This window comes from Callospermophilus lateralis, chromosome 2 (genome assembly GCF_048772815.1).
Source record: "Callospermophilus lateralis isolate mCalLat2 chromosome 2, mCalLat2.hap1, whole genome shotgun sequence".
In the NCBI taxonomy this organism is placed as follows: Eukaryota; Metazoa; Chordata; class Mammalia; order Rodentia; family Sciuridae; genus Callospermophilus; species Callospermophilus lateralis.
In genome coordinates this window covers 61,352,348-61,371,436 of record NC_135306.1, presented here as the reverse complement: position 1 = coordinate 61,371,436, position 19,089 = coordinate 61,352,348, and the positions used below count along the sequence as shown (strand labels likewise).

Below are 19,089 nucleotides of genomic sequence, written 5' to 3'. Positions count from 1 at the left end.
CACGCTTTCAGATGGCTAGGCCACAAAACATGCAAAATGATCAACCACATCCCTTTAAAAGCCAAAACTATTAAACTCTTAGAAAAAAATATAGGAGCAAATCTTCATAACCTTGGGTGTAGTGGTGGTTTCTTACATATGACACCAAAGGCAAGAACAGCAAAAGAAAAAAAAGTAGATAAATTGTGATTGCAGTAAAATAAAAATCATTTGGGCTAGGAGTGTAGCTCAGTTGGCCCTGGGTTCTGTCCATAGCATCACAAAGATAATTAATTAAAAACATTTGTCCATCAAAGGACACTATCAAGAATGACAAGAGAACCCACCAAGTAGGAGAAAATATTTGCGAATCATGTATCGGATAGGAATTTAATATCCAGAACATGTAACTAAATGCATGGTTTGTTCTTCATTTTTTACCCCAGGCTCAGAGTATGGCCATCTTGAACCCTATATGAGTGGCTCCAGAAATATTCTTCAAATGGATAGACCAAATAAATGTGATTAAATTTTGCACAGTGTTCCAGGGGGAAGATTACTCAGTCCTGTTTAATTAATAAATGAAGCTCAAAAGAGCATATTGTGAAGCTGCTTTGGTAATTTATGATTAGTATCTGGGTGCTGCACTCCTCTTCCAAAGAGAGCACACACAGGCAACCAAGATGGCAACATTCAGCACTCTGGGGATACTTCTACTTCTGCAGTATGATTTTCTTTCATTAACTTATTCAACAAATAGTCACTGAGTGATTACTATGCACCAAGCAGTGCAGTGTCTAGGTAGCTGCTGACTAACTCTCCTCCCACGGAACCAGAACCCTGCTCCTGGCTTTTCTTTGCTACTTTATTATTTTAGAAACCAACTCAGTCATGCTGAAGTGATTACATTTCTTGAACCTCTTGATCTTTGTGGCTGTTTCCCCCCAGTGTTTGCAATACCTCTAAACCCACCTTCCTTCTCCATTGTGCCCTGTGGGATAACTCCTACTTATCTTTGAGATCTTAGCTTAGACTAAATCAATGCAAGCCTTGGTGAGTAGCACACCCTCTGTGCTCCCAGAGCACCTTCACACATCACCTAGCATACCACCTGGACTGTAATGCTGTGCTTGCGTGTCTGGACCCTCCCACGCACAATTCCCCACTGGATCCTCAGGGCCTAGCATAGTACCTGGCACATATTAGGTCCTCAATAATTATTTATAAATAAATGAGTATCATAACTTTTCCCCAGAATTGACATAAACCAAGATGCTAATGTCATGAATCTTTGTATTAGGAATAGTTTGAATTAAACATCATTAATAATACTTCCAACTAGCCTGGCTGCATGGTCCTGGCTGGAGTCCTACAGCAATGGCCTTTAGCTGTCAGCAGTCACAGGAACAAGGGACAGTCAGTGGTGTAATTTTAACAGCAGGCTGCCCAATGTCATACCTGGGCACTCTCTCCCTCACACTCTTTAACACCCCCCTAAGAGTCATTACGAGGAATGCATGATTTTACTTTACTTACTGCAGATGACTCACAGCCAAAGATCCATAACAAATCATCGAGATCTTTCTCGTTGACTGTTTCATCAAGAGAAATACCAAGCTACAGAAACAAAAACAAAATGAAAAACATCAACTCTAAACTCCAAGATCAGTGGAGGAACCCAGAGGAGAGATCAAAGGGGAGAAGGTGGTGGACAAAATTTCTGGTCAATCCAAAATATCAATATACCAGTCAATCCAAGTTGACCCTTAGGGGATGGCAACTAGACCAGGCTGAGACTTTACAAGGTTTAGAGTTCTGCAAGCCACTTGTGGATTCAATAGTCCAATGGCTATTGAGTTCAAGGGCACTCCTATTAGAACTAAATATGCTTGGCTTTTTCTCCACTTAACTTACTTTATTTATATCAATCATTTAATAGAGACTTGTCCTTGAACAGTGTGTATGAAAACACAAAGACTCAGGAAGCTGTAAACAAACTATTTGAAAAGGTTCCAATGTTCTAAACTGGTATTTACAAAAACAGCTTGTCCCAAAGTCCTAACATATTTTTAAATAAAAAGGAAAACTTTTAATTAGAAAAGTCATGAAAAATTAAAGAATTGGAAAAAATACAGAAAAGTTGACTTACTGTGCCATCCTCAAAGAGCCGAAAATTGATTTGCCGCTGGGCAGCCCTGCTCAAGACCTCTTTCACTGAGCAGCCACACTGAACCTTCAAGGTGTCAAAGAACAGGTCATGCTTGAGTTTATGCCCTGCTCGCCTGAGACCTGGATAAGACAGGGAGCCACCAGTTACTGACACAAAAACATGCTCTTCAGCCATTGACATCCCACAGAGAAATAGAGAACTTCTACTATAGACTACTCCTGATCCTGGCCAATGTTTGGGGGCTGCTTTAAAAATAAATACCTTTATTACTAATGCTATAGAAAATTATGAAATAAATTCTAAAAAAGAAGAAAGATCATCGTTATCACCAACAAAAAATCAGTACTGTTTACATTTTGGTGTGTATTCCTCCAGAAATGGTGACGGTGGGGGTGGGGGAGGGAGATTAGGTATATATATTTTGTTACACTTTTTAAGAGCTAAAATATGAGTATCTTTGTTTTTCTATAGATTGATATCCATCATTATTTTCAATGGCTGTGTAAGGTCAAACATGGATATACCATAATTTAGTTGCATTATTAAATTTTATCATGTATAACAGATCTTTATTTTCTCCCCCTTGTGTTCTTCCAAGCTTCTGGTTAAAGGAAAAGAGTAAAAAGAAAAAAGGAAAATGTGTCTAAAGTCCATCAGTATTAACTCCCTGTGACAGGGATGAAAGAAAATAATTTAATAGTTCAAAAAATAATAATATTGAAAATTCTCTATGAAAGACTGAATGTAAAAGTAAAAAATGTTTCAATGGGCACGCTTTACATACTTATTTTATTATAAATTTTAGATATATCCCTAGAAATTTATTTCTAGATAAAATTATAGGAACATTTTTTTAAAGCATTTGATATGTAAAGTGTCATCATAACCATATGTTATCAACATTTCTTATTTATTGTGGTACTGGGAACTGAACCCAGAGGCACTCTACCACTGAGCTACATCCCCATCCCTTTTTTACTTTGAGACAGGATCTTGCTAAATTGCAGAGGCTGGCCTTGAACTTGCAATCCTCTTGCCTAAACCTCCCAAGTCACAGGGAATGTAAGCATGTAGACTGCCCCTCTCAGCATTCTTCTTAATCTTTGCCAAAGTGATAGATAAATACTATGATACTGTTTCCACTTGTAGTGAGGTTGAGATTTTGTATATTCATTGGCCATTTACTTTTATATTTCTTTCTACATTACATTTCATGTCCTTTGCTCATTTTTCCATCAGAATGTTCATTTTTTGTGTGTTTAGGGATATGGAGAGAGCACAGTATATATTAAAACTATTCATACTCAGTCTATCATGGATGTTGAAAATATTTTTCCTGGTTTCTCATTTGACTTTTAATTTTGCATTTGGTATTGGACATGCCCCAAATTTTCCATTTTTCTTACTCAGATTTATCAGTCTTGTTATGCCTCAAAATTTTGAAACAGATAACTGACTCACCTTCAGACAAAATCAAAGTGGCATTATGTACCCTCTTAGCAATATGCTTCAGCCCTTGGGAACCATGGTAGATTGCAAACATGGCAGCCATATTTGCCAAGAGGGCCTAAAAGAATAAAAAACATTTAAAAAATCATGTGTAACAATGTCACAGAACGTGATTATTAGGAGGGGGAAATTATACAACTTGTGATGCCAAAACTGAAAATAGGAACAACACAAAATGATCATATTTTCTGCATTTTTTAATGATAGTTGGGAACCACTGTAAACTGCCTGATTACCTGAGGGTAAAGACAACATCCAAATCACTCCGAAGTCACTATACTAAACCTACAAACTGAATCATTATAGAGGGATCTCATTAATGCAACATAACCATGACACCCATGAGGGGGACAAGCAGGCTCCTATCTGGCATCAAAAAGCAATATACAAAAAAAAAAAAAAGCAATATTTGATGTTGGAACACAGTGGAGCAAGAAAAATTTCAGAGGAAAAAAGTGAGATCTAAGAATTTTATACTCAAATAGCTCTTCAAGAATGAAAGAAAAAACAAAGAACGAAAGCAGCAATTTCTAAACACTCAAAAATTTTCTCAGAGATGCCAGGTGTGGTAGCACATGCCTATAATCCCATAGACTGGGGAGGCTGAAACAGGAGGATCACAGGTTCAAAGCCAGCTTCAACAACTTAGCAAGGTCCTAAGTAACTTAGTGAGACCCTGTCTCTAAATAAAAATAAATAAATAAATAAATAAATAGGGCTGGAGATGTGACTCAGTGGTTGAGTGCCCTTGTATTCAATCCCTGGTTTAAAAATAGATAGATGATTGATAGATAGATAGATAGCTCAGGAAATACAATTCTCCTGAGGTCTTAAATAGAACACTAAAAACCGAATTTCACCCAATCAGTAGATGAGCAGAGCTGTGGTGTAGCTGGTGGCAAAGTGAAAGCTTGTTATGTTATTAAGTTCTGCATTTGATCCCCAACACTCCCTCCCATAAAAGAAATGAATGGAGAATTTGTGACCATAGACTGCCAAAACTAAAAATGTGGGAAGAAAAGAAATAAAGCCAAAATGAGCTGATAGGAGATACACTGGATGACCCAATGAAAACAAGGTCATTTTCTCAAGTAATTTCTCGCTTAACCATTGGATTGAGGTTTCAGAAAAATATTTAGAGGGATGTGTGAGTTGCGTGTTACAGAAATAAGAAAGAAAGAGCATTGGAACCTCATTGAGATAAGGGACCCCTGTGTGAGGGGTCCTGAATGAGGAACAAGAGACGACCCACTGTGATAGCATCTGGAGTGGGGGAGAGAGAAAAAGAAGGCAGCTAGGGTCAGAAGCCAAAATGAGTGGTGTCTCACGGGAAAATGGTGGAGACCCACATCCTATATCTCCTCTTGATCTCATTCCTCACTTTCTTTTTTACCCTAGAACCTGCCAAAGAGCAGCATTCCAACCGTTCACTGTCATCCCAGGTAACTGGGCCAAATTCAAGTCTCTCATTTGCTACCTGCCCAGCCCACTCTACTCTCCCACGGTCCCTCCTCTCTCATTAGAATGATCTCTAATGAACTAGGTAAGCAATTCAAGGTCTACCTACCTTCACGGCAATCTCTCCAGGATGGGTAGGAACATTTCACAAAACAGACACCGTACTCAACTGAGAAATACAGTAAACACTTTAAAGTTGAATAATGTTCAATGTGGGATCTATTTTTGCTAAGTACATCTTTTCTCTGCTAGAAGAAATCTCTCTATGGGGCCATTGCAAAACAAGAAACATTCTGGAAATGATTTCATAAAGGAAGTTAGCAATCAATGAAGAAAATGAGGAGGAAAAAACAACATCAGAGAAAAAAGAAATAGACTTTCCTGAACTAGAAGCTCCCAGGAAAGCACTGACATGCTTATAGACTCCATACACCAATCAGAGATAAATTCAGAAGGATCACAGCACATTGCCGCTGTGGAGAGGGTTAGCATGAAGTAGAGGATTCATGGCACAGTGTGCTCAAATGCCCATGGCCATGCTGCCAGGGAACAGAAACCAGGCCTGATATTCACAGAACATCCTAGAAGCCTCCTTCACTACAGCCTTCTGGAGGCTAGTTCATGTCCCTTTTTAATTTAGAAATGAATCTTTCCATAACCAGGAGACTATATGACTGGAGAACTATATGAACAAATTGATAAGAAGTATAAAATCACTTCTAAAAATCTTTGAAAAAAATAAAACCCAGTGGTATAGCGCTTGCCTAGCATTTGTGAAGTCCTGGGTTTAACACCCACCAATGCAAAATAAATAAATAGATAATAAAACAATAAATAAATAAAACTAAACGTAAGAAATTTAAAAATTTTTTACATTAAAAAATGAAAACCTGTGGTGCATGCCTGCAATCCCAGTGGCTCAGGAGGTTGAGGCAGGATGATCAAAGGCAGCCTTAGCAAAAGCAAAGTGCTACGCAATTCAGTGAGATCTTGTCTCTAAATAAAATGCAAAATAGGGCTGGGGATGTGGCTTAGTGGTTGAGTGCCCATGAGTTCATTCCCTAGTACTAAAAAAAAACTAAAACTTTTGAAAAGCATAATTTTTTTTTTTTTAGTACTCAGTATGAAAAGGCATCAGAATAGCAAATAAGATCAGAGAAACAAAGAGACCAAAAAAAATTTCAAATTTCTTTGATATATCAGAGAAACTTAAAAATACAATCAAGGTATTTAATTAAAGGCAACAAATAATCATGAAAAAATATTCAAAATCATGAGTTACTAGGGACATGCAAATCAAAAGCACAATGAGGGCTGGGGTTGTAGCTCTGGAGTAGCACACTTGTCAGACATGTGTAGGGCACCGGATTAGATCCTCAGCACCACATTAAATAAATAAATAAATAAATAAATAAATAAATAAATGGTATTGTATCCATCTACAACTAAAATATATATATATATATATATATATATATATATATATATATATTTTTTTTTTTTTTTTTTTTTTTTTTTTTTTTTAAAGCACAATGAGGGGCTGGGATTGTGGCTCAGTGGTGAAGCACTCGCCTAGCATGGGCGGGGCCCAAGTTTGATCCTCAGCACCACATAAAAATAAAGGTATTGTGTTGTGTCCATCTACACCTAAAAAATAAATTTTTTTTAAAAAAAAAAGTATAATGAGGTACCACTTCATGCCCATTAGGACAGCTAGACCCAAAAGACACAGGCAGTAACAAGTTTTGGGGAAAAAGTGGAAAATTTTGAAACTTCATCTTCTGGTAGGGATGTAAAAAAGAGAGCAACTACTTTGAGAAATAATCTGAAGTTCCTCAAAAAGTTTAATGTAGAATTTTCATATGACCCAGTAATTCCACTCCTGGGTATCTATCCAAAAGAACTGAAAACACGTTTGCACAAAAACTTGCACAAAAAATGTTCACAGAAACCTTATTTATAATGTCCAAAATTGGAAACAATACAAATATCCATCAAGTGATTAGTGAATAGACAAAATGTAGTATATCCACACAGGAAGCTATCGTTCAGCCATAAAAATAAAAAAAAAAAACAACAACTCATGTTACAATATGGATGAACCTTGAAAACATGCACATTTAAAGAAACCATATGCAAAAGCCCATATATTATACAATCTCATTTACATGAACCATCTAGAGTAAGCAAATCTGCAAAGATAGAAAGTAGAGTAGTGGTTGGCCCGGCTCTGTGAAAGGAGAGGTAAGGGGAATGATTCCTTAATGGGAAAAGGTCTCTTTTTGGGGTGATGAAAATGATCTGAAATTTAATACTCATGATGGTTGCACAACCTTGTGAATATACTTAAATTGGTGAATTCTGTGGTGAGTTGTGGCTCAATTAAAAAAAAAAAGCTAATGAAATATAAATTCTTTCTCAATGCACCCAACTTTGGAAATGCTAATAAACGAGCAATTTTTGGCTGAAGGTGAGAAATATGAGAACATGATGAGAATTCCAAGATCTGTAATGTTGCAAGTTTATAGAAAGATTTTTTAAATAATCCATTAACAGACTTCCAGAGATTAAAAAAAAAAAATAGTCATGCCCCATGAGTGATTCAAAAATAAGACTCCATTTGGACCCCATAATGCCAAGAGGGAAAATGCAGGATTGAGAATATGAAAGAATTGCTACGAGCAGCAGAAGGCCAGCGACAAACAGCACAATAGGAACAACTCAAAATATATCAGTCATCTCCTAACAAAGAAGGGAAATTTTTATCCTCACAAATAGAACAATAGTTATATGAATAACTGCTTTATGCAACAGTTATGAAAAGGAACACATGAAATAGATGATGGAAAATTAGAAGACTACCAAAATGAAAAGACAAAAGCCAGACAGTTTGGCAATTCCAAGGGCAAACATAATTTTTTTTTTTTTTTTTTTTTTTGGTGGTGCTAGGGATTGAACCCAGGACCTTGTGTATGTGAGGCAAGCACTCTACCAACTGAGCTGTATCCCCAGCCCTGGCAAACATAATTTTAATAATTGCTTTCTTAAAAAAATAGCCACCAGCTGGGCTAGGGTTGTGGCTCAGAGGTAGAGCACTTGCCTAGCAAGTGTGAGGCCCTGAGTTCGATCCTCAGCACCACATTAAAATAAATAAAATAAAGGTATTGTATCCAACTCAACTAAAAAATAAATATTAAAAAAAAAAAAAAAGCCACTAGCATGGTGGCGCACACCTGTAATCCCAGAGATTCAGGAGGCTGTGGCAAGAGGATCAAAAGTTCAAAGCCAGCCTCAGCATTTAGTGAAGCCTTAAGCAGCTTGATGAACCCTGTCTCAAAAAGTGCTATGGATGTGGCTCAGTGGTTAAGCACTCCTGGGTTTAATCACTGGTACCAAAAAAAAAAAAGAAGGTTTTACAACCCAAGGGAAATGATGAAATCAGAGTTATATGTGAACTGGAATAGTTTAAGAAGCAGAAACTTTTCTTCTGAAAAGTTCAGAAACAAGGTAGCCCAAGTTCCCCTGGAAAATAAATTTTAACCCTGGAAGCAAAAAACTGAGTCCCTGAATGGACTTAGGACCAGACACAACTTCTGGAAGGACATGGACATAAAGGGCAAGACAGGAGCAGACAGCTCCCAAGGAAAAGAAAATACAGAAGCAGAGAATTAAAAAAACAGAACAGAAATTACAGAAAGGAAAGGCATCATATAAAGATCAATTTATTGTTCAATGCAAGCAAAGCCTTTAACAACTGGTTCCTTCCTGTGCCACTGGATGATCAGAAGATCTTTCACCTGAAAAAGGGCAGCCACTTTCCTGAGGCAAAAAGTAATATAACAGATGAAAATTATCAAGACCAGTGGCTGTAGGAACCAACTACAGAAGACCTCATTATCCACTGCCTCTGTGGAAACGTGTTCTAAAATCTCCTGGCAATTCTTGGAGCCAACACCCTCTGAAAGAAAACTGCCATACCTCCCACTGAGGTGTCTGTGAGATTTTTCACTTTCCCCAACCCCTAATGAAAAAGTTGCACCTAGCATGAATACTATGCCCAGGAGGGGTCTTCTACCTTGTCCTATGAGGTGGTTGGATTTCAAAGCCCTCGTACCTAAGCCTTGGAGCAACTTTGAGGATGGTCAAAAGCGCAGGAAGTGTATCCCTTAATCCCATCCTTTTCAGGAATGCTTTTCATGAGCTCTGAAAGTGCCCCATAGCCAACACCAGTTGGCCAGTGTGGACCATCCCCCCCAGCACCTCTGCCTTGCAGACCTCATTCCCGAAGCATCTCCATTCCAGTCCTAAATAGAGTGTCCCAATCTCCACCCAGAATGAACCTGCCCCATGGCCAAGAAAGGTACAGACCCTCATCCACATCTGTTATAAACACTCTTAAAATACATGTAAACAAAAAGTGAAGAGTAGCCCCTTTGTCCCTTGGTCTTAGCCTGTTCAAGATCTGAAGATGTGATTTTTAGGTAAAATAAAAATGAACAATGTTCTTTGTTTTTTATTAAAACACTTATGAAGTGAATACATGGGCGATGCATGTATACACAGAACATCAATAAAAGACACTCTATTTTGGTTCTGACAAGACCACAAGACTTCCTATTAAGATCTTGCCCTTCTAGTGTGCGCACTCTTCAGCAGGCGGTGAATGAGTAATCAAAGGAGTGAATGAACGAGTAGCTCACTCCTATAGATTGTAAGGTAGCTCACTTCTGCAGATTAGCAGGCAGGTCAGATGTGTGATTTACCTGAGCTGTGCAGATGTTGCTGGTAGCTTTGTCTCTCCGGATATGTTGCTCCCTGGTTTGAAGAGCAAGACGATACACTTCTTTCCCAGTGGCATCCCTGGACCAAGATAATGTGTCCAGTTAGCACAGGTAATTGTAACACTAGGAGGTGCCATAAACCAGCTTCTTTCCTTCTCAGATAAACTGAATTCAGAAAATTTACTTGGGTGTGAGTTCAAAAAGAAATTACCAAAACTTTCTCTTCTAAATAGGACTAACTGGTATTTAGTTTATACTTTTGAAGCACTGAGACATATACAATGAGGCTAGAAATGTGGAAATAAAATAGAAGTTTCCAGGATTACCCAGCCTAATATAATGTTAAATTAAATGTCACTCTGAGCTTCTTAGCAACAGATGAAAAACAAAAATACTTGAAAAATTAAAATTGTTGTACCAGAAGTATGAAAAGAACTGAATGGCTATTAACACACACACACACACAAAAAAAAAAAAAAAAAAAAAAATCATAATAGTCTTATTGCTTGTCTCTAAAATTTTCCCCTCCCTAAAACAATTGGAAATTTTTATAAGAATCAGTCTTAATCTTTATTTCATCAACCTATAACTTATGGGACCTACTTTTCAGAAAGATAAAAAGTTCATTATCAAAATCAGTCAATAAGCCAGGCATGGTGGCACTTGCCTGTAATCCCAGAGACTTGGGGAGGCTGAGGCAGAAGGATTGTGAATTCAAAGCCAGCCTCAGCAACCTAGGGAGACCCTGTCTCACAATAAAGAATAAAAAGAGCTGGGGATGTGGGTCAGTGGTTGAACTCCCCAAGTTCAATCCCCACTACCAAAAAAAAAAAAAAAATCCATTTAAAAAAATCAGCCAACAGTAACTAACACACTAACTTTTTAAATTAGAAAGCCTTCTGCCTCATCCCTGATGAAGAAAGGGCATCAATAAGATAAGTTCATGCAAGAGTAGTTGATGAGACTATTTCTACACTAAAAAGCTGTTACACAAATTTAGAGTATATCAAAATTTTATATCACCCTTACATCACTCACTATATTCAGCCTACTCACTTATGTTCAACAGTCGAGCTTTTAGCAAAATGATTATGCTAAATTTCCCCAGTAATATTCCTGGCAGTCATATGAATTCTTCATCTGAGAAGCTTCATGAATGAGAAGCACTTAAGAAAGTACATCTGAAAATTACTTCAATGTCAAGTGGCAGACGCCTCTGGGAAGTGACAGAAATCACTTAATGTGATCTTTGTCATCTCTCATTGCACTTGTCTTTACATAACTATAATATATGAGAATACATATGATAAACAAACTAAGTAGACACAAAATGCACCTAAAATATTTAGTGTCTCAAGGTTTTCGTCAACCTAAATGAATGCATTTACATGAATAAACACCAATATATGGCAAATTATACACACACTTCTTCAAGTATGTACAAAATTTAGGGTGTTTGAGAAGTACTAGTTCATATCCCAGACTCTCCCATCTTAATCTGTGTTGTACATTTGTTTCATTAACTCAACATTTGTGATCAGAAGGAACAGGAGAGGAACCACAATAAAGCGGGGGGGGGGGGGGGGGGGGGGGCGGGGGAGGCGCGGGTAGGGTGGGCAACAGGAGCTGCTTTACCTTGTTACCCCTACCATCCTTCCAGGCATCATCCTCACCAAGCTTTCTCTGACAGCAAAAAAGGCTGCATGTGGTCCACCGTAGCCCAGTGGCACTCCAAATCTCTGTGAGTTGCCCAGGGCGATATCCACCCCAAACTCTCCTGGTGGCCTCAAGATACACAGGGCTAGAAGGTCAGTAGCACAGCAGGTCAGGGTCTGGAAAGGAAAGAAAGGGTGGAGTTGCTACCTTTGCCTGAGAGCAGAGCACATAATAACTAGATCTACGACAGCTGATTCATGTTCAGTGAAGTCCATTTGCTCCTTCATTCTTTGAACAAATATTCAGAGGGCCTGCTATTTTATTTATGAACAAAATATATCAAGAGAAAGGAATAGGTAGGAGTTTCTCCATTCCTTGTGATAATGGTAAAGAAATTAAGACATCAAAAGATGGATAGATAGACAGACACAAGATGGGACACACCTCCCTGAACTCCCGAAAGGTCTGCCTACCCCAGTCTCATGGGCTCTCTCCACAAGTTCTGTAAAGTCTTCCACCTTCCCCTCAGTATCTGGGTATTGGAACAACACCCCACTGACATCTTTTCCGCTGAAGTCCATTTCATGGGGTAACTTCAGCTCAATGAGGACTCCACGGTATCTGGAAAAAAGAAGACAAAGAACAATCATGTTTTGGCTTTACAAGGGAAAATTAAATGAACTGCAGTTTCTTTTCAGTGAAAAAGCATTCATTTTATGTGCCCTCCCTTGATGTCCTCCCAGCCCCACCCTACACCTGGCCCTTCCATGGTAACAGGACTTCACACCAACTCAACGGCATCCAGCAACTCAGCTTCTTTCCCTCTCTCCTTTCTACTCCTAGCACTCTCCTCCTTCAACCTTTCCATCAGAACCTACTCCTGAGAGAGAACCAGGAGCACCACTTCCTAAGGCAGAAGGAAAAACAGCTGAAACCAGAGCCACCACCACTTTGACCTTGGATCAGTTTTAGGAGGTAATTGGGAAAACATCAGTAAGGTGAAGAGGAAGAATTTCCCTAGATTTCTAAACTCTAACTATAATTATATGTCAGAAAACCTTCTGAAGGGGTGCAGGATGGTGGTGTGGGATGGGGGAGGAACTCCTGATGTTTCCAAAGGAGAAAGCAAACGCACACAAATGGAGGTGGTGCTAGGTTTGTGCATCTGATTACAGAATTAAACAAATTCAACATATCTTACATCAGTTTACACCTCGGTATTATGTAGATTCCCCATAAATGATGTTTACAGAGGACACATAAAAAAAATCATAATACTATGGGTGAGTTCTATTTTTCCCCTTTGTTTTTTAAAATTTCTGAAATATTATTTACATATATATGTATTTTTTAAATGAAAAGACAATGAAACAGCATGGTAAATTACCATGAAACAAAGCAACTGAACCCACTATGTATCCCTTTGATTCTGACAGTGAGGTTAACAAAGAAATCTCTGGAAGAAAGTAGGACGGAAAGAAAAAGGCAATGATCCCAATTAAAAGCATATTCACTTCTAATCAGGTTACAAGTGACAAAGAACAAGAGATAAGTGTGATATTACCCTGGGTTTAAAACAGATAAAGTTAATTACTTGGCTCGAGTCTGGATGACAGCTATTGTTTGTGGGTGGCAACGAGGGTCGACAAAAAATTTCCTCCTCTTGTTGTGTCTATTGAAAAGAAAAAGCACATTCAAACATGAACATTAAAAATATCAAAGTATCTGAGAATGCAAAGCAAACATGGAACTTAGGGAAAGACTGAGCATAGTACAAAAAGTACCAAGTCATTAATTCCTAATGATATTGACTGATTTCACTTAAATCAGATTCCCATTCTAATCCCATTTACTAAAACCAGTCTTAAAAAGGCGCAAATATATATATATTTTTTGTTTGATTGTTTGTTTTTGTTTCTGGTACGAGGGATTGAACCCAAAGACACTTTACCACTGAGCTCTAAACCTAGCCCCTTTTATTGTTTTTTAATATTGAGACAGGGTCTTGTTAAGTTGCTGAGGCTGACCTTGAAATTGCAATCTTCCTCAGCCTCCCAAGTTGCTGGGATTATAGGCATGCACCCTACACCTGGCAAAACAGCTCAAATTTTTAAGAAAATATATCACAATAAGAAAGAAAGAAAAGGTCAATGGTTAGATATAAGTGAAAAATTTTAAAAATCTTATAAATAAATACATCTTAGAATTTTATTGGCATAAGGAGCGTTTTAAAAATATATATCTAAATCAAGTTCCTTCACTCATACAAGAGGAAAATATTTAGGTTATGAAGTATACAGGACCACAAAGAGCAGAATGAAACCTGAACCCTGTGAGCTCTCTACCATCCCATGGTTTCAAGCAACAAAACTGGGATGGACGCACATAGTTCGGTATCATGATCACATTAGGATAAAAAGAAAAGGTGAGGGGGGTGGGGTGTATGTGTGCATTGTGCTATACACTTAATATCCAGAAGGAAACACAATGGATAATCAACAATGGCTTCAGGGGACTAAGAAAAGAAAACATCAGGTTTTACTTTTACTTATATCCCACTCAACTTTCTGAATTTTTTTCCAAAATTTTACAATAAATAAAATTAATAGAGGAATTGGCAGAGTTGGGAAAATACAAAAATGATTAGTTATCCAATGCACAGTGCTCTTAACAGTTTGAATCTAAATAAACCTGGAGAAAAAGCTCTCTGAGAGCCTAAATGTGTCTGAGGTACAAACAGAAACAGCACTATTTAAAATATTTTTGCTAGTGCCTGTCTCTGTGGCGCAATCGGTTAACGTGTTTGGCTGTTAACTGAAAGGTTGGTGGTTCGAGCCCACCCAGGGACGAGGAGGTGTATTCTGTGAACTGTGAGGGTAGCCCAGAAATAGACTTTATGGTTGTTATCGTTGTCTTCATCCTTAGCCGTTTCACCCCCTGCTTTTAAAAGGGAGGGGAGGAATAGGGGGGGATAGGAAGGGCAACAGAATAGACATTATGATTGCTGTATGTATATAGGTGAATCTATGACCAGTGTGATTCTGCAATCTGTACAATTAGAAAAATGAGAAATTATACCCCAATGATTCAAATGTATGAATTGCCAAGATCATTGTAATGTCATGTGTAGCTAATAAAAAAAATTAAATCAATAAAAATAAAATATTTTTGCTACAAATAAAAAGCACACACCTAAGCTCTTAGGGCTGCTTTTCAAGAGTAAATCTAAATGCAGACACCAAGGAATAAGAATGAAGGGAAGACACAAGTCAGGCATTTGCAGAGTGTGAGCACAGCCCATGGATACTGAATATATCAGGGTAGGAAACCCCTGGACTCCACAAGTGTGAGGTGAACTTTTCCACATAGAAAAAGAGGGAGGGGGAGGTGGGCATGGTGATCCAGCCTGTATCCCAGTGGCTCAGGAAGCTGAGGCAAAGCCAGTCTCAGCAACTTAGTGAGGCCCTAAGCAACTTAGTGAGACTCTGTCTCCAGCCAGAGCTCCAGCTCAGTGGTTAAGCACCCTGGGTTCAGTCCCTAGTAAAAAGAAAAAGAGGGAGAGGGAGGGGGAGAGAGGATAGATGGTAGGAACAGGGAGTTGAAATCAGTGAAAAACTGAGAATAACAGGTACACTGACACATGCCTGTAATCCTAGCTACTGGGCAGGCTGAAGCAGGAGGATCCCAAGTTTGAGGACAGCTTGGCCAAATTACCCAGGCCCTATCTCTATCCCTGTCCCTGTCTTTGTTTCTGTCTGTCTGTCTCTCTCTCTCCAAATATATATACATATATATGTTTTATTTTTTTAAAGGGCTGGGGATATAGTTCAGTGGTAGAGCACTTGCCTAACACACTTAAGGCCTTAGGTTCAAACCCCAATACCACCCAAAGGAAAAATGATAATAAAAGCTGAGAATAGTAACCAAGGGTTAGATGGATGGCACTCCTTTGTGGCTGTCCATCCCTCACAGAAGGAAGAACCTGAACTCACCCTAAGGCTGCTCAGGAAGCAGAAAGGCCTATGGCTGGAATCCACCATAGGGACCTCCACACCTACTGAGGGAGTTTGGGCCTCTTTTTTCCACCCCCAGATCTGTCGGACCCAAGAAATAGAACTCCATGGGCATTTGGGATCAGATGGACACACCATGAAATGGTCAGATTTCCCAACCAGATGACCATCGGCATGAGAATTCTACCAGGAAGGTATGTTCTAACACACTCACGAGGCAGAGAATTAAGGAAGGAGAGGAACTGAAGAACAATTACCACAACCCAGTAACTACTTCTAAAACTGAATCCTCAGGAAATAATCAGAATTTTTGACAATGATTTATTATGGGGTGCACATGAAGTGCTATTACTAATAATAAATGGTAGAAACAAAAAATAGAGAGGATGTGAAATAAACCACAGTGCTTCCATGCAAGTGAGTACTACCATGGAAACAATATGGCATAGAAAGCAGGCTAAGGAAATCAAGAGATGTTCACAATATATTGTAAAATAGGAAAAGAAAACAAGGTTAAAAAAAAACGCTCAAATATTAAACATAACCTGAGTACAATATCTTCATAAAAGAGTGTGATACTTATTACATACTACATTTCATATTAACCAGTTCCTCTCAGTATCCATTCGTCCCTTCACCCCAAAGTAACAGAATCCCAACATGTTGGGTACAATAATGTGCCAATCTAAACACAATTTATTTCCCCAGGTCACTCACAGGAAAGGGTGACCATTGAAGTATAAGTGAAAGTTGTTGAGTGGGGGCTTCCAAAAATCTTTTTTAAAGAGGGCATATTTAGCTAGCAGTTCCCTTTGTCTTTTGCTTTTTCCTGAGTGCAGATGTGACAGCCAGAGCTCCAGCAACCATCTGCTGACCATGAGGATGAAACCTCATGCTAAAGATGGCGGGAGGCGGGGCGGGGCGGGTGGGGGTGCGGTGGCATTGGTCCTTGGTAATATCTCAGGGCTGCCACAAAATCCCTGAACATAATGTTCCCTCTGGTCTTAAAATTATGTAAGATAAAATGAAATGTCTTTCCTATAGGTTAAGCAATAGTAGCTTTTCAAAAACCACTATTATATCAATCTGATCTTTTGGTTACCTCAGCTAGCTAATAAAATGTCACTGATACGTTGTTTCTCATGTATAACAATGTGTGTGAGAGAGAGAGACAAGTCACAAAGGCACTGACAGGGATAGTGGAGCCTGCTCCCATGTGCATCAGGAGAGGGACTGGAGGATGTCCCTGTCCTGGAGGGACTCCCAGGCTGATCCTCTTACCTGTGACACAGCTGCATTGCCTCAGCAGCTGCGGTCGCCTCGTCCAGCAGGGATGCATTGGCCATGTCCATGCCTGTGATGTCACACACCATGGTCTGGTAGTTGAGTAAACTCTCCAACCTCCCCTGAGACACCTCTGGCTGGTATGGGGTATACTGGGTGACCCTGGGAGGGAAATACAAGACCATGCCCAAACTGGGTCTGCTGCTCAGAGAAGCTCACGAAATGCCTTCATTTTAGAATTCAGTACCTGAATGTCTTGAGAAATATACATCAATGAGCAACCCTTTTGGCTTTTGTAAGGGAGATTAGAATTAATTCATAGTAACAATATTATCCTTTGTTTGGGGGGATAATCAATGCTTATTTTTCTTCTTCTACAATTTTTTTTAACCTATGATACTATATGGGGGAAGGGTGAGCAGTGGGGAGTAAACCTGGAGTGCTTTGCCATTGAACTTCATGCCCAGACCTTTTAATTTTTTGAGAAAGGATCTCAATAAGTTGTCCAGGCTGTCCTTGAACTTGAAATCTTTCTGCCTCAGACACTCAAGTTACTAGGATTACAGGCATGCACCACTGCGCCTGGCAGAACATTACTATTTTAATGATCTTACTGTACAAATGTGTTTCATTTTAAATTATCTCTTAAAATCCACATGAGCCTACCTATGATATTATAAACAGAACTCTCACTTCCTATTATCTTTCCTCGAAATAAAGCACATATCTTTCACAGCTCATAATAGGAAAGCATTCAAGAACCTAGTATCTAATATTTGAAACCTTTTTATATTAAACAGGAGATAGTCTATATATTCCTAGGAAATTAACAGATATCTGTGGGGCATAGGCACGGTGGTACATGCTTATAATCCTAGCAATTAAGGAAGCTGAGGCAGGAAGATTCCAAGTTTGAGGCCAGTCCCAGCAACTTAGCAAGATCCTATCTCAAAATAAAAATGTAAAAAGGGCTAGGAATGTAACTCAGTGGTAAAGTGCCCCAGGTTCAATGGGGTAGGAGAAGAGGGGGTGGTGAGGAGGAGAAGGAAAAGGAAGAGAAGACGTAGAAGAAAGAATAAATTAATAGACATTTAAGAATTCTCACTAGCTACTAAGTCAATGAAGGTTAACTCTTTAGCTATCAAAAATTCAGGGGTAACAAATGATTAGAAGGCCCCATAGACATGGATTCTAATCTTATGACTGCTAGCTGTCAGCCAAGAATGTGGCTTTAGATATTTGAATTAACCCCTTGAGTTCCTTCTTTTTTTTTTTCTTTTTTTCATTTCTTCATTCATTCACCCATCCTCCAGTTTACTATCTTCTTAGTATCAGGAACTATTACAGGTTCATAAACAGCGTGGTTAGTAGTCCCTGATTCCAAGGGAAATATATCTTAAGGGAGAAAAGAGACAATAAGTAAAATAATTTCAGATTGATAAATGTCTTAAATAAAATAAGGTGATAGGGTGGGGGTGATTGAGGACTTATAACAGAGCTGCTACTTTTTTAACCAAAAAACCATTTGCTCTGACTACCACCAACATGGATCAGGTCTGTGTCCATGCTCCTGCAGGAGACTGGCATTCATAAAAATCTCTATTATATTTATATTTCCAAGTCAAAAGAGTCTTAGAAAAAAGTTTTGATGGTTGATTTGCTTTTCATTTCTTCAAGTTCTTTTCCTTTCACCCCTATTCTGGTAATCATCCATTCACCCCCCTGCCCCTTTTTGAAGCATTTGAAATCAATATCTTTTGAGTCTTGTTTATTTTAAACATTTTATCACTTAGGGGAAGTGTAAGGAGGAGTTTTCCTTAGCAAGCAGTACAATATCAAGACTTTTAAATAATTTCCAGAAACTTGCTGGTATAACAAAGTATATATGTGTATGTATGTATACAGTCTCTTTTCTATGTTAAATTTTTGCCTCAGTTAATTCCTTGAATACCCTGGCTTAGCAACTGTAAATTAGTTTTTGCCAAATTCTAAGTGAGTGGTGAACTGGAATGAATGAGGCACATAATGCACAGTGCAGGCCATTAAAAAGGGAATGTGCACAGAAATGGGGTCACACAAAAGGCATGGACAACAGGCAGCTGTGATCTCAAATCAGACTAGACCTTCATGCATCATTTGCCACCATGAAGACAGACATGGTGCTACTCCTGCCACATGCTTAGGTTGCCTGGCTAACACAAAACTTCCATTTGGCTCAGATCCACTATTCAGTATGCAG

At 38.7% G+C, this 19,089-nt stretch overlaps 1 protein-coding gene and 1 non-coding gene across 2 annotated transcripts in view; one reads left to right on the top strand and one right to left on the bottom strand.

Moving 5' to 3' along the window:
- Positions 1 to 19,089, bottom strand: part of Gldc (glycine decarboxylase) — an 87,383-nt gene that overhangs the window by 42,253 nt on the left and 26,041 nt on the right. Inside the window, exons 4-11 of the mRNA XM_076843429.2 lie at positions 16,848 to 17,012; positions 13,148 to 13,225; positions 12,027 to 12,174; positions 11,533 to 11,729; positions 9,880 to 9,976; positions 3,611 to 3,716; positions 2,129 to 2,268; positions 1,516 to 1,596 (exon numbers count right to left, since the gene is read on the bottom strand). Of these exons, the coding sequence (XP_076699544.2) occupies positions 1,516 to 1,596; positions 2,129 to 2,268; positions 3,611 to 3,716; positions 9,880 to 9,976; positions 11,533 to 11,729; positions 12,027 to 12,174; positions 13,148 to 13,225; positions 16,848 to 17,012 (1,012 nt within the window). The remainder of the gene's footprint in view (positions 1 to 1,515; positions 1,597 to 2,128; positions 2,269 to 3,610; positions 3,717 to 9,879; positions 9,977 to 11,532; positions 11,730 to 12,026; positions 12,175 to 13,147; positions 13,226 to 16,847; positions 17,013 to 19,089) is intronic.
- Trnan-guu (transfer RNA asparagine (anticodon GUU)) lies at positions 14,329 to 14,402 on the top strand. The gene has a single exon. It is a non-coding gene; the product is annotated as a tRNA-Asn (tRNA).